Source organism: Octodon degus, unplaced genomic scaffold, assembly GCF_000260255.1.
Source record: "Octodon degus isolate 3935 unplaced genomic scaffold, OctDeg1.0 scaffold00066, whole genome shotgun sequence".
Classification (NCBI taxonomy): Eukaryota; Metazoa; Chordata; class Mammalia; order Rodentia; family Octodontidae; genus Octodon; species Octodon degus.
In genome coordinates, this window is record NW_004524642.1 from 2042286 (window position 1) to 2057968 (window position 15683).

Below are 15683 nucleotides of genomic sequence, written 5' to 3' on the forward strand. Positions count from 1 at the left end.
CAGTTTACATTTTGAATAATATTTTTTCTTCCTCTCTCTCTCTCTCTCTCTCTCTCTCTCTCTCTCTCTCTGTCTCTCTCTCTCTTTCTCTCTCTCTCTCTCCTTTCTAGATACTACATAGTTCCTTTATGTTAACAAAAAGTCAATCAAGACTTTTACTTGAGTTATAACCAAAGTTATTATCTTTAGATGCATATCCAATGACTGCAAGGAAGTTCAATGTTGATTTGAAAACAATTTTCAATGGCAACAGTGAATGCCAAAAAAGTAATGATTACAAGACCACATTAATTGTTGAGATATTTTGGAGCACATGAGCTTGAGTTTCGTCTTTGTACTAATTTCCACAAGAACATGCCATTCTTTTAAGACCACTGACTCATAATTGCCACACTGAGCTGAGCTATAGTTGGGAAAAACAAAACACCTGGAATGATTTGTCTCAGTCATGGAAAAAAATGAGTCTTTTTACTAGATGTAAACAAGTTATTTTCTAAAAGAGCATTTCTTTTAGAAAATATTAAAAGGGACTAAATTTGTTGGTATTAAAATGGGGAGGAAAAGTGCTGGCTTTCCTACCAGCTGGATATCATGTAACTCCAAAACAAACAGTTTATTCTAAAGACTCTTTCCTGGTTGCTTGACAAAATGGAGAAGGCATTTCACATAAACAGAGTTTGTTTATATTTACTTGGAGGTTATGAAAGAGAAAAGTCTATTTAGATTTTAGCAAAGACCTGGTAATAAGGAAATTGAAGCCACGCTTTGCGTTTCAGCCATGCAGAGCTGACTAGAGTTCGTAGTACTCATCGTGTGCATTATTAGAACATAAACCACAGGCTGCCCTTCCCGTTAGGTATGCTGAAATGGAGCCATGCAAAAATTACTTAATGCAGAGCCATGAATTTCCTTCTCCTTTTAAAATAAATTTAATTTACCCAATTTTTTTTCCATAAAACTTCTTTGAATTCTCTTTATCAAGGGGAAGTTAGCCAACTAGAAATCAAGAAGGGCTATAAGTAGAATGTTGAGACAAAACAAAGTTAGGAAACTCACAGTGTCCATTCCCAAAGTGAAGTCTTTTTTCATTTGCGCCATGTTTTGACTTGTTATAGCCACAGAACCTAGAGGTAAATCAAGGGAAGACAGAACATAAGGAGATTATACTTAAAACAGTTGTGTCCATTCGAACTATGCAAGGCACGACATGTAAAGCTCATTTCTCAAACAATTAAATGCTTTAGTGAAAGTTCATTGACTTCATGGTTCCTAAATCTTCAGTGGGAAATCTCTTTTCCTGGGGACTCTGGAAAACTGCCTAATGAGGAGCCACATAGAGTTGCTCCCCTACTGAGCAGAGCCCTCTAGTTCAGGTTTTATAATGGCCTTCGAATGTGTTTATAGTATTTTTAACAACTACTGTTTGAATGAATGAAGGCAAAGTCTCTGTTGGTAATGATTACTGCTGGGCACTTTTGCCTGTGTTTGGGGTGAGAAAGTGTCAAGGAAATCTGGGCTTATTTGCAAAGTGAGGGGATAATTGGAAAAAGACGGTAGAAACTTGGAGTAGGGTCAAAAGAGGAAAGTGGTATATTGAAGGGTGAGTGCAGGAATTAATGGAGAGAAACAAAACTAAACTGAAAAAGTAAAGGGAAATGCAAAACGAAGGGCCCAGAATATAAATGGAGACACTTTTATTTGTTAATAAACTTTATTGACCGCTACAAATTTTAGCAGTGACCAGAGCAATAATGAAAACCTATAATAAAACAGACCAGAAACTCACCTCCCAGTCAACACGTAGACAATGACAGTGAGGAGGATAATTGCTACTGCCGCCGCAATGGCGATCACTACCACTTGGCTATTTTCACCAGAGATGGAGAATGCTGTGAGCGCCAAGAGAGAACACAAGAAAAAAAAATTACCCCTCAGCACTGGGATGTATGTGGCACACCTTAGAAATCTCTCATATTCTACTTTTTGCCAAATTGTGGCTTAAGTTCACTACAATGTTGACAAATTATTTATTCTAATGGTATCCCAATCTTTTTGCTTCATAGTTTTGCCCAATTCACAATTAAAATTGTTACTATTGAACAGCAAACAATCTGTTTTGTTTTTGGGTATTTTTTGTTTGTTTTTTCTTTGCTGTTTATTTTTTATTTGTTTGTTTGTTTGGAATTTTTTTTTTTCAGTACCGGGGATTGAACTCAGGACCTTGCACTTGCCAAGCAAGTACTTATTCTACTGAGCTATCTCCCCAGCCCAACACTCTGTTTTGAGCCATCAATTAATGATATTTGACTGCTTATTGTAAATATGCTTGATTTGTCTTTGTTCTGTTTGACAAGACACTCATGGGATAAACCAGAAGTTATCAGGTGAATACACTGGACAAATAAATACTTCCCAGTGCAGAAGTATAAATCCTTTCCAATGAGTTTTTATTTGGCCCCTATATCTGTACTTATTTTTAAAACTTCAATTGCTGCAGGAAGAATGACCTTCCAGGACATCATGGTAAGTGAAATAGACTGAACACAGAAAGACAAATGCTTCCTGGTATCCCTTCTCAGAGGAATCCCAAAGTGTCCAATTTATAAAAGTAGAGAAGAAATTTGTGGTTACCAGAACTGGGACAGGGGATGAGAATGAAAATTAACAATAGGTACAAAATGTCAGTTACACAGGATAAGTTTTCAAAATCTGGTACAAGGCAACGTGCGTCTAGTTAATAATAACATTGACTATTTCAAGCTTTTAAATGATCTCATTCCAAAAAAGAAAGTGATAGATATACTAATTAGTTTTATTATAGTCATTTATAGTGTGTGTATTTCTCAAAACTTAGCATTGTACTCCATAAACATAGACTATTATTTTGTCAATGACAAAGGCAAAGTTAAAAAGTAAAAACTAGCTTCACAGACTTCACCATACACCGCATACAAACTCCGTCTACATTTCTAGCCTTTTTTAATGGCCTTATTATTCATTCAGAAAGTCAATAAAAGTAGCCCTGAAGCAGCATCTGACCAGCCAATACTTTTTGTAGAACTCATGAACTTACAAAGATCTTACATTTTTTAATGGTTGTAAAAAAAAAAGAAAAAAAAACTTGCAAAGTTTGGCGACATGAAAGTTCTATGAAATTCAAATTTTATTGCTCATAAAGAGTGTTTTACTGGAATAGAAACATTCTTTGTGTATGGCTGATTTTACGCTAGAGGGGGCAGTAGCAACAGACAGGGCAAATGCATGAAGAATAAAGTATGTACCTGGCTCTTTCCTCACCAGACCCTCACCACACTGGTGCTTCTCAAAGTTCAGTGTGCAAACACGGATTTGTGGGATTTCGGAAAAAAGCAGCCTTGTGCTCCCTCTCTCCTGATCATGCTCCTCTTAGTGAAACATCAAACTCCCTTTCTTATACTAGTTCATGTTGCTATTTCTCTCTCCTCTCTCTCTCTCTTTTTTTTTTTTTGTACTTTAGGGAAGGGTCTACAGGGTGTTTATGGTCTCATTACTAAATCAGACTCGTAGTGATCAGCCTGTTTACAGCCTCCCAAGAGCTGGGATTACAGGAGCATGCCAGCACACCCAGTCTCAACTGGTGTCTCAGCGTGCTCCAGGGGCAGGGCTGGCACTGCAGGCCCAGGGATAGAACTCCAGTCCTTGTACCTGCTTACAGGTGCTTTAATCCACTGAGCTATTTAGCCAGCCCTTGCTATTTCTCTTTCGGATCTAATCAGAAATTCCTAATTGGTTTCCATACATATGCCTTTGATAATCTTTCACTTTGCTACCTAAGTACTCCTTTTAAAATATGAATTTGACAATCATTCGTATGCATAAAATCTTTGCAAGTTACTTTGTGATTTTTAAAATGAAATGCAAATTTTACAAGGCTAACGTACAGCCACTTAGGATTAGCTTGCTGTCTAAATCCTTAGCCTGATCTGTTATAAAATCCATAGGCATTAAAATCATTGTACTTTTTTTTTCTTTTTGGTATTGAGGATCAAACCTAGGCCTTGTGCTTTACAGGCAGGTGCTCATGCCACTGAGCTGTCTCCCTGATCCCCCAGTCACTATTCTTTCTAAAAATCAAGGGGCCGGGGAGATGGCTCAGTGGAATAAGTGCTTCCCTGACAAGCTCAAGGGACTGAGTTCAATTCCTGGCTCCACAAAAAAATAAAAATCAAACAATTCCTAGTACTGCCCCATCACATGCTTATATTTGCATATATTGTTTTTGCAGTGAATGCTAATTGAATAAACAAATTGTGACTGAAAAGAAAAGCATATTAATTACTTGAATACCATTACCTCACTAGGAACCACTAAATCATCTTTAACCTAAATAGATCTGAATTTGTAACATTTTCTTTGAAATAGATAATTTAAAGGATAGATTAAAAAAATGCAAGAGAAGAAACAGGAGAAGAGCGGCTATCACAAATCTGCAAAGCATCTCAAAAGGGAACTAAGAGCGAGCCCGCACGGCACGGCCTCATATGAAATGGTACAAGTGATTTATTCTGTACTACTAGCTAGTTTTACACTACTGTAGCAGTCATGAAAGAGTTGGATCAGATATCTTTGCTGTAAAAAGTCCAGAGAACAGGCTGCCACCAGCTGCACCTCAAAGGCTCACTTCAGGCGACAGGCATAGGCCAGGTTTCCCTGAATTACTAAGTAGACACGGCCTGAGGCCCTAGACTCGAGCCTTGCTTGTCCCAGACAGGATTTTGGAAATGGTCTCTCTGCACATGGGTGCCCCACACTGGGACAGCCGAGACTCTCAGGAACCGCACTGCTCTATGATGTTCTTCCTTCTCATTCTTTTCTTCTTTTCCTTTTTTTTTTTTTTTTTTCATAGATGAGAAAATGTCTTAGTTATTTTTCTCATTGCTGAGGCAGAACACCCAGTCACCAAAGAAAGCTTTATTTTGGCTCACAGTTTGTAGAGGTTTCTGTCCATAATTTGCTGGATCCAAGGCAGGGCGATGTGGCAGGGGACATTAGCTAGGCAAAACAGTCCGTAGCAGGCAGAGGCATAAGAGAGAGTGAAACAGCAAAGAAGTGGAAACTTGGGACAACAACAACCATTTTTCTTTCCCTTATATGCCGTACACACTCAGGGTGGGCTTACCATTAACCACACCCAGAAGTATACTAAACCAATTGCCAGACTAAGAGATCGCAGACTCCCAGGATCACAGGTACACTTAATTCCAGCATCACACACCGTAGATCCAGCCACCTCTGAAGAGCCTCACCAGAGACAGCGTCAGGTTTTGTGTGTACATCTTAACACGAGCAAAGTCATTCAGTCCATTTCCAACAGGTGTCAAAGACCTGTCAGCTTCAGCAATGTCCAACTCTATGTCCTCTGAGATTTAAGGGGAACTCTTATCTGTGAGCACATGTACAAATGACAGGAAGTTGAACACTTCAAACACACAATGTTGCAAGATAGACATTTCCATTCCAGAAAGAGGGAATGGAAAGAAATAGGATCAAAGCAAGTTCATAATCCAGCAGGGCAAACATTCTGTCCCATAGCTTCATGCTCAGCATCTGAGACAGTCTGCTGCAAGATGTGAACATCAAAGAATTTTGGTGACTCTCCTCCTGTAATACTTCAGCTGGTTATACATCCCAAGGTTTCTCTCTTGGGGCGACTTGCCTCATTTCTTGCAACTTCCCTCACATGATTTATGTTCCTGGCTTCTCCAACCTCCTGGGTTCCCTACTGTACCTTGAGATTTACATAGCTTCACGCATTACCCTCCCAAGGGAACACTTCCAGACCCCTCAGGACTTCTTCTGAAATATGGGTGGAAATTAACCTGAACTCACAACTCTTATATTCTTTATGTATCCAAAACCAGCACCACACTGCTTGTGCCAAGGTTCGCTCCATCTGCAGCAGTAGCCAGACTTCCTTCTCTCTTGAGTGCTGGGAATCACTGAACACTCTCGTCCTAACCCCAAGGAACAAATTCTCTAGTCCACATCCAGTCTGAAGCATGGTGCTCTGGAGTTCTTTTCTCAAAGCAAAGTCAAACTTCCAACTTCGAGGCTGCACAGGCTTGAGACCTGTTATTTCTTGTGATATCATGAGGCCATCTTTTCCATTGTCCCATTATTTCTCATGGCCTCAACATTTTAAATTATTTTCCTGACTGCTTTTGCTCTTGATTCTCAACATAAATTTGGCTAAAAGGCCCTGTAGTAGTTATGATACTGACTCAACATTAGATTATCTTGGAACTTCTTCTGCAGTATTAATTAGCCCACTGGCCTTTACCTCGAACTCAGGCCAAGTCTCTGAGCTCAAGTAAAATGCAGGCACACTTTCTGCCAGGTATAAAGTTGGTCTGGAGTCCAACACCCACTGCAGAGCTTGATTCCAATAGAAACTCCATACACAGGTATTGACGAGCAGCATTTCTCTTTTTATCTTCTAAGCTCTGACCAGAGCCTCCCATTATGCACAATTTAAGTTAGTCCAGGGTTACTTCTCAGCCACCATCTCTGAAATTTCCAAATCTTCCCACGGGCCTGTTCCAAAGCGTCTTGTGAACCACATATTCAGGTAGTCACAGCAATGATTCCACTTCTCTCAGCCAAAGTCTGTCTTAGTTACTTTTCTCATTGCTTAGACAAAATATCAAACAGAAAGCTAAAGAAGGAAAGGTTTATTCTGGCTGACAGTTTGTAGAGGCTTCAGTCCACCATATCTGGCTCCAAGATAGGGTGGCTTAGAAGAGGGACATCCCAGAGAAGAAAGAGTTCAGTGTGGGCAGATGGCAGAAAACCAACAAAGTAGCCACAGTGCAGCAGCAGAGGTCAGCAGCAATTCTGTCCCTGTCCCTTGTGTCCTGTCCAGGCCACGTTCTCTTAAGGTGGCTGGCACTCCCACCCGGGTGGACCTTCTCATTATCCACACCCAGAACTTTGCGAACCCAAGCAGTGGGCTAGTGTAGTAGTCACACCCTCGTGATCCTAGGATCACACACTTAATCTGAGCGTCACACACTGTAGATCCAGCTACCTCCGAAAGCCTATGACACAATGCGGTTTGGGAGGAATACACAGACACATGTCTCGCGGTGAGACTCTTCTGCCTACCACAGCTCCTTCTACCTTTTACTTTCTCAGTTATTTCCCAATAAAATCCTTGCTCGTTCAACTCCATTTGGGTATTTGCTTCTCAGAGGAGCTGCCCTAGTACATCTCTATCTTTTGACTGTAAGCCTGTGACTTGTCTGGAAAAACTGCTTGTCCCAGGATTTCAAGAATGCTCCATAGATGTGTGATAATAAGCCCATTGCACACTATTCATTGGGGATAGCGTAATAATTTATAGAGGTTTTAAGTTCTCAGTCATTTTGCTTGGACAGTTTACAAAAGAAATCTCAATGAAACTGACAGGAAAGGATATGAGAAAAAAAAAAATCTCTGTTTCTTTTTCAATTAAATATAGGATTTAGGACTTCTCTATAGTTTCTTCTAGCACTAACTATTTATGAACTTCAGAGAATAAAACCCATAACCAAATTAGATCTTTTTTGTTAGTAAAATCAGTAAACATTTGAATGCATAATACCCTATATGCATCTTATAATTTAATGCGGTATATTACTGACCATTAAAAATTTAATTTTAACTTATTTTCCTCCAACCAACTTTTCTCACTGTTCCACATCATGCTCCATTTTAACCCACCAGATGTACACTGTGGACTTTGTCTCCATAAAGAGAAGTAGCTACAGTCACAAGCTCCTTCCAGTGAGCTGAAATACGCCTAGATTTATACTCATGTGCTATGTGATGTAAATTGGTTGCTTGAAGATTTATTTATTATTATTTTCTGTTTCTGTATTTCAGGGAAGGGTCCACAGGGTGTTCAGGGTCTCACAACTAGATCAGACTCATAATGACCTGCTTGTTTACAGCCTCCCAAGAGCTGGGATTCCAGGTGTGGGCCACCACGCCCAGGCTCGATTGCAGTCTCAGTGCACCCGGGGGGGCTGGGCTGGCCTGGCATGGGAGAACGGGGGATTGAACACCCGACCCCTGCACCTGCTTGCAGGCACTTTAATCTGCTGAGTTACGTGGCTGGCCCTGCTTGAAGATTAAATAAGTTAATACAACTAAAATATTCAAAACAATGAGAAACACAGTGAATTCTAAATAGGCATCCCCGTTTTATTATATGATCTATGGGCACAAAATATGCAAAAGTACTCTATTCCCTGTGAAATTCTGTATTTTGGTGTACAAAATTTTCTTATAGTGATTCTATTGTGCTTTTGATAGGCTGCTTTAATGTACCATAGTAATAGGGCCCCAAAGATTCAAACTGATGCACATTCTTTAAAAACAATGATGAGGAGGTGTGAGGCACTTAGGCTTCTGATTTAGTTGACCTTGGGCTAGTTTCATGGCTAGGAATATTGAATGGAATCCTCCAACAGCAATGCTCAACTTTTTCACAGATTTTTATGTATTTTAATTCTTTGAATCTTCCAGTTATGGACTATTTTGTTAAGCACAAACCACACACACACATGCATGCCATGGTGTCCCCTCCAAAAATCCATGTTGGAAACTTGAGCCCTAATGTGGCTTTACTGGGAAACGGAGCCTGGTGGCCAAAGGGCCTCTTCCCCTGACCTGCCACCTTCCATCCCAAGGAGACACACAGGAACACGGCACTTGCCAAGCAGCGGCACCTTCGTCTTGGGCTTCCCACCTGCCCGACTTAATCAAAATAAATTCCTTTTCCTTAAAAATTAGTCACTCTCAGGTACACTATGGGAGTACCACAAAATGAACTAAGCCACACACATATGTGCTGCACACAGACACACTCTCAGCCTCCCCAGCGCTGGGACTGCAGGCATGCACCACCACACCGTTTCAGTGGCCAGCATGACACATCCAGGGGTCCGGGGCTGGCACGGCATGCGGTACTGAGGATCAAACCTGGGTGGTCTTTGCACTTGCCAGGCAGGTGCTTAGACTGCCAAGCTATCTTCCCAGCCCCATACCAGGTAATATTTTATGCACTTTTTAAATAGCAAATGATTTAATCATCGCCAACCTAGAAGTGTACACAAGTTACACATACAAACCTGGGAAGTTGCTGCGTAGAGTATTAGATTGACCTGTCACGTTCATCTGAGCACGTGCCCATCAGCTGCAAATGACTCACCTTCGACTCTTATTTGTTTCTTTCGCGAATGCAAAGCACAAACCCTGGATTCAGGTTGTATGTACTGACAGTCTCTCTCTGTGCATGTATACACAGTGTGTATCTGCTTGTGTGCTGTTACTGATCAAAGTGGAGGCCTCATGCAGGCTAAGCAAATTCTCTGTCTCCCAAGACCTTCAAGATCAAAACAGTTGTTTTCTTATATGCCCCACCTTCCTAACAGCTCATTAAAAGTCTGCATAATTGTTACCTCAGCACTATCTGTAGGAAATCTAGATTTGCGTTAAAACTTTGGAATTTGTTGTTTATTTTGTAAATTATTGATCATTTAACATTCCGTGCTGGTCCATATCACATGATATTAGATGAATCTTCTAAATCTGCATCAACACTGTAGGTATTTACCTAGGGGTAGCTACACTTTCTCATCTTCCAGTTGCCTAGTTCCTACCACAGCACACCATAATGTTTTGCCTCATCTTTTTGTTTTAGTTGGCACCCTTTGCTGTATAACAAATACTGGTTCTCTTGTAGTTAATGATTCAAACACTCCTTTATTGCTTTACAAAATTCAATTTGTCATAGTTTAAAAAAAAAAAAACTTTGCAACATAAATACGGCAGAGTTAGAAATACTAATGCCAAGGAGCAATTAAATATCATCAAGTCATCTAATTTTTAAAATTTAGTTTAGATATTTAACGAGAGCTTATGTTTCATTTCTCATATTTTCAACCTGCTGCTTTTCTTTGGTCACTCCATCCAAGGGAAAGTCATAGTCTTTACATGTAGATTTTTGTGTTTGCGGTTGGTAGTTCTCCTTTATGTAAAGGAATTTTTATATTTCTGCTGTGAGCTGTTAACTCCCAAAAATTATACAGTCTCAGTACCTTGCAGAAGTTAAAACTCATTATTATAACATAATGGACAAATAATTTTTCAATATTATCTCAAAATAGGAATTCATTATTCCTAATTGACACAAAGCATCTCATAACATGTTCACTACATCAATTATGGAATAGTTTTTTCCATTTTTTGTCGATCCTGAATGCTCTTACTGGGTGAGAAATTGGGGCATAAAATATCCTCTTACCAATAATAATGTGATTTTATGTTAGGAATAGAACACTTAAAAATAGAGAATATAGGAGCTTGAAAAAATGGCAAATTAGAATTGTCAAGAGATTACTGATTTCTTCTTCAAGACAGCACTGGTAATTGTTGGACCTGACAGTCATAATCTGATTCTGAAGGGCATGCACCTTTTATCTTGTTCCAAGGTTGTTTTTCTATTTCTTTCTTTTTTTTTTTTTAATTTAGTAATGGCTCTACAGGGTCTCACTACACAGGTCAGACTGGTACTGATTCTCCTGATTTCAGTCTCCCAAGCATTGGGATTGCAGGTGTGTGCCACCACACCCAAACTCAATCACCATCTCAATAAGCCCCTGGGGTGGGGCCAGCACGGCACACTGGGGATAGAATCCCTGGTCCCTGCATCTGCCTAAACAGGAACTTTAATCCACTAAACTATCTGCCCGACTCTCTCAAGGCTATTTTAAAACTGAATTTCAGGGTAGAAATATGCTAACTACATAGAAATTGCTCACATATATATTTTTTCACAGAAATATGTACATGTATGATTCTCTTCAAAATTTGTCCTAATCATTTATGCCTCTTCATAAATATGTTAAATAAGAATTTGATTTGAATTTTAGTGAGCAACGTCATATGCTTACTTCGACATTACTTTCTGAAACTCTGTTTTTTTTAAAAGCTTTCTTTCTTTTTTTTTTTTGAACCGGGGATTGAACTCATTCTGTCGCTTGCCAGGCAAGTGCTTATTCCACTGAGCCATCTCCCCAGTCCCCTGACACTCTATTTTAAGTCTATTTTGGCCAAGTTATTTTTAAATAGAAGTAAATGAATTTAAAGAAAGATTATTAAGAAAATAATACTTGCCAATTTTAGTCAAACTCATGATCAAAGAGACAGGCTGCCCAAATTATATATGAATGCAAATTGAACAATAAAACACATTTTAGAAATTTTGTATTTGCTGTTAAGTGTGCCTGAATATGCTAAGAATTAAAACAAAATTAAAATCCTCATGGATCACTAAGTTTCCTTTTTGTAGTTCATTGAATCATGCAATGAACTTGGAACAGCTGGATTTATAGGCACTGAGGGTTTTTAATCATATTAAATAATGTTCCTCAAGAGCAATTTATGGCTAATAGAAAACCAGAAGCACTTCAAGGCCTAGAAAGTGTTTGGGTTGTAAAGAAAAGGAAAGAAAACCTAAATGTATACCCATGCAGACACAAATACACAGACATAGATTGGCCTCTATCGCTAAAGGTCTTAATCAATATACACTCAATGTATGACTCTTAGTTAATACTTAGAAAGAGTGAAAGTATGAGATGCTTTTTGCAGCACCTGTCCTCTCGAACAAGAAATTGTAATACATACAATCAGGACTTGTTTCAAACTCAAACTTGCGGCTGTTGGTCCCGTATCCGGCTGCAGTTCGGGCTCGGATTTGGAATACATAAGTAGTGTCAGGCTTGAGGCTGCTGATGGTAACATTAGTGCCTCGTGCCCGCAGAATGGTGTAACTTGTCTCTTGTTCCTGCTTTGAGGTGGAAAAAAGAACCGCGTGAGTCCCAAATAGACATGATGCTGTCAATTCATAAGCAATGAACTACTCAAAGTCATTTATCTAAGATTTTAATGTAGAGCATTTGGTGGATGAAAAAATAACGTCAGTTATTTTACAACCTGGATACAATACAGGAATTCTTCTAACCAAGAAAGTATTTCCAGAAGTTTCTAATTTGGATGTAATGAGCTATGCTCTGTTAAGTTAGGTTTTATTCTTACTAAATAGTGAATGGATGAGTGACAACATATTCCCTTTAAAGCCAAACTTGAAAGCTTGCAACTAAATTAAAAATAAGCTAAAGGAAATATGCCTTTGAATTAACCCTAGTAGGAATATCCTACTGAGTCTCAAATACAAAAATTTTCTATTCATTTTCAAATATTAAATACAAAAACGAAAGTTAAATACACAGCTCAAATTTCTCAGTATAATTATATTTGACTTGTTAATCTAAGTCAATGTCACTGTAGAGGCAAGTAGCCTTCTAAAAAATGTAAGAAATATTTCCCCATGCAGGTCTCTTTCACACTGCCTACTAGGAGATCCACACACTGTCCACTAACAGGAAGGTCTGTGTGCCAACCCTTGTTCATAATCATTGAATTTATTTGGACCCTTATTTTCCATCTACTGTACATATAACAGTTATAGATTTCTTAGCTAAAGATGTTGGCTCAAATCAAGCATTTGAATTACTATGTTAAACACTGAAGAAGGTTGAATACATTTGTCTATAAATAAAGACAGTATTTCAGTCATTAAAAATTATTCACCAAGTATTCAGAATCAGTTACTATCTATTATGTGGGAACTAATCAGTGAAGAATGATCTTAATGAACTACAATTCCAGTAAAACAGTCAAAATATTTGTAAAACTCATATGTACATTTGTGAATAATTATGAAAATCATGTCTGTTTGCTGAATATATATATTGAACATCTCACTGCATCAATTTTAAAAATATTTAGGGAATGATGTTTGCCTTGAAATGATCTTTGTACTTTTAAAATAATAATGATATTTATTTGGTTTGTAAAACTTTAAATAAGCTCAAAAAAATTTTTTGGTTGCCAAAGGTATGAACAATAGCCAAGTGTACTTTAGAATCAGCCTCACAAATCTGAAGTTATTTCTCTCCTTGTTCTTCAATCTAGTTTGAAGTATAAAATTAATTTTCTTTGTATTTTGTTCGGTCTTTAATACAACAAAGAGTCTTAAACCTGCACAGTACATTGGTAAATCTTTTAAAAAGAAAAATTGCAGTCAGATAAACATTTGGCTACAAGAAAACCTAGCCTTACTGTGATTTTGGCACCATTAAATTTATCTGGACTTTATTTCCTTTTAATGAAAAAAGAGACATTTTTCTCAGTAGCTAGAAGCATTAAAAAAAATGAAGTCATACTGGAGAAATACATTAACTTCAACAAAGGGATGAACGACTTCATGCAAAATGATGCTTTCCGCCGTTTGGCGGCGTGACCAATCACGCACCCTGTGCTTCCAGCGATCCGCTCTGGGGTGGAGGAGGCCCCCAGTGTGGGGTGCACGCACAGACTACACGTGAAGCCAGGGGTGCCAGCGTCGAAGCAGAAACCTCATGTTTATTGGCAGTGAGGTGATGGGAAATGCAACCAAGGTCAATGTCTCTCAATTTTCTTGTTTCTGAAGGAATCTATTTACCAAGTTTCTCAGGATTATCACGCCACACATATTTAAATAATATATGCAGAAATATTCTATAACGTGAACTGCTATACTACTTGCTTGTAATTTACTTTAAAATATTTCATAAACAGTGGCAGATACACAAATGTATTCTATTCACATGAGTAACTATAAAAGGAAACATACCTGATGATAAAGGTGAAATATATGTTAGTCTCAAACTTTCTTATAATTTAAAAGGTGGAAATAAGCATTAGAATGATGAACTGTCACTTTCTGAATTCTATGAGTAGTCATGTGCTCATTTTAATAATGTCACTATTGAACTACAGTTTTATAATGTGAGACAAATTCATCTGTCCACCCTCAACTTCTAAATTTCCCTCTACACAGCCAAGAATGCATTTCTTTATTAGTTCTGTAACACAATGCCTTTGTAATTGATGCCAATTTTCCTGTGTTAAATGAAATTAATGTGAATATGGTCAGAAAGTTCTGCTTGAACCAATGGTAGTTCATGAACACATTGAGAACTCACTCTAAAATTGTTGGTCATGAGTGAAAGGACACACATGTGTGGTCTGTTGTCCTAATTAACTGGCTTCATTTGAAAGTGGCATCTTTGATGCTGCTCATTGCTGCAGAATAGAGGGCATCTGACAACACAATTTCTATACCCCACTATGCCTGTAAGTCAGTGATCACTAGACTGTGGTTCACAAAAGAACTCTAGGAGCTTATTAGCTACATCCCTGGTTTCTTTGCAAGAGCACAGCCCACAAGAAAATCAAGCCTTGGCCTTGTACACCACAAGCTTGTAACACAAGCTTGTTTCCCTTGTAACACAAGCTTGTTTCCCTACCTTCTCATAATATTTGACCTCGTAGTCCAAAATGATCCCATTAGGGTGTTCAGGCTCTTGCCAGGATAGAGCGATGGTGCTTCTGGAGGTCCGGTCTTTCTTAATTGTCATGACAGGTGACGGAGCTGTAAAAAGAGGAAGGGAGAGGACAGAGGAAGGAAACAAGTTATTAAATTGGGGAGGGTGGGGACAGTAGCAGAGAGAGAAGGGAACAAGCAGGCAGAGGCTAGTAGTGCTCCAATCTTTGCTAAGAAAGGACGTTTTCCACTTCCAAGGCTCTCCCCGTATTCAGTTCTGGGAGTGTAATCGTAGCCCAGTGCATTCAAGCCTGTGGGAAATAAGCTGAGATGTCTGCTTCTGGGGACCTGGTGGCAGTGGAGCAGATGTTTTCAATCTGCTGCTATTATGTTGGCAATGAAATATACTTGATATATTAAAGAACAAAATATCAGGACTACATATTGGTTATAATGCTGCAAGGTTATTAATTCCAGATTCTTTAGCTCTTTGATAGCATTTCCATGGGCAGCCCTGTAAAAAGCCTGGAACTGATTATACACAAGGCGTCCCTTGGCATCTACAGGTGTGTTAGTTACTATTCTCTCACTCCTGAGACAAAAATACCTGATGTCCAAAGTTAAAGGAGGACAAGTTTATTTCGCTCTCAGTTGGTGGCGGTTTCAGTCCATAATCAACTGGTTCCAAGGCAGGGTGGCATGGCACATGGCGACAATTTAAGGCAGCAGAAGACAGTAAAAGCAACAAGAGCTGAGGGGGCCCTGGCCTCTCGTTCTCTCTCTTATTGTAAGCTGCCATCTGCCATTGGGGGGCTGCAGCATGACAGACACCCTCTCCGTGCCCTGCTCTTGCGGAGGCTCCCAGTGTTTACAAAGTGAGGACTCTGGCCCCTTCTGAACTTCTCCAGTTAACACAGTGATCAGCTTCCTAGAGAATGAGGCGCGGCCTCCACCCCCAAGGATGCAGAGCTGCTGAGTTACTTGGCTAAACTTCTAGACTTTGCAAGTTGATACAATGTATCAGCCATTACAACAAGTAATAATTATATTAAGCACATTGTAAAATCAATGTACTTTAGGGTACGTTATAAGAGACCTTGACTCCTGGCCAAAAGAAAAAAATTAAAAAAAAAAAAAAAACTTCTGATACCCAAATATATGTATGAAGAAAACAATTTTCTTTTCTATTTTTATTTGAAAATATTAGATAGATATAAGAAAATGGCCT

At 38.9% G+C, this 15683-nt stretch overlaps 1 protein-coding gene across 1 annotated transcript in view; it reads right to left on the reverse strand.

Annotated features, from left to right (window-relative positions):
• The window catches only part of Epha3 (EPH receptor A3), a 383817-nt gene that overhangs the window by 49839 nt on the left and 318295 nt on the right, over positions 1-15683 (reverse strand). Inside the window, exons 6-9 of the mRNA XM_023719233.1 lie at positions 14439-14563; positions 11713-11875; positions 1787-1889; positions 1057-1124 (exon numbers count right to left, since the gene is read on the reverse strand). Of these exons, the coding sequence (XP_023575001.1) occupies positions 1057-1124; positions 1787-1889; positions 11713-11875; positions 14439-14563 (459 nt within the window). The remainder of the gene's footprint in view (positions 1-1056; positions 1125-1786; positions 1890-11712; positions 11876-14438; positions 14564-15683) is intronic.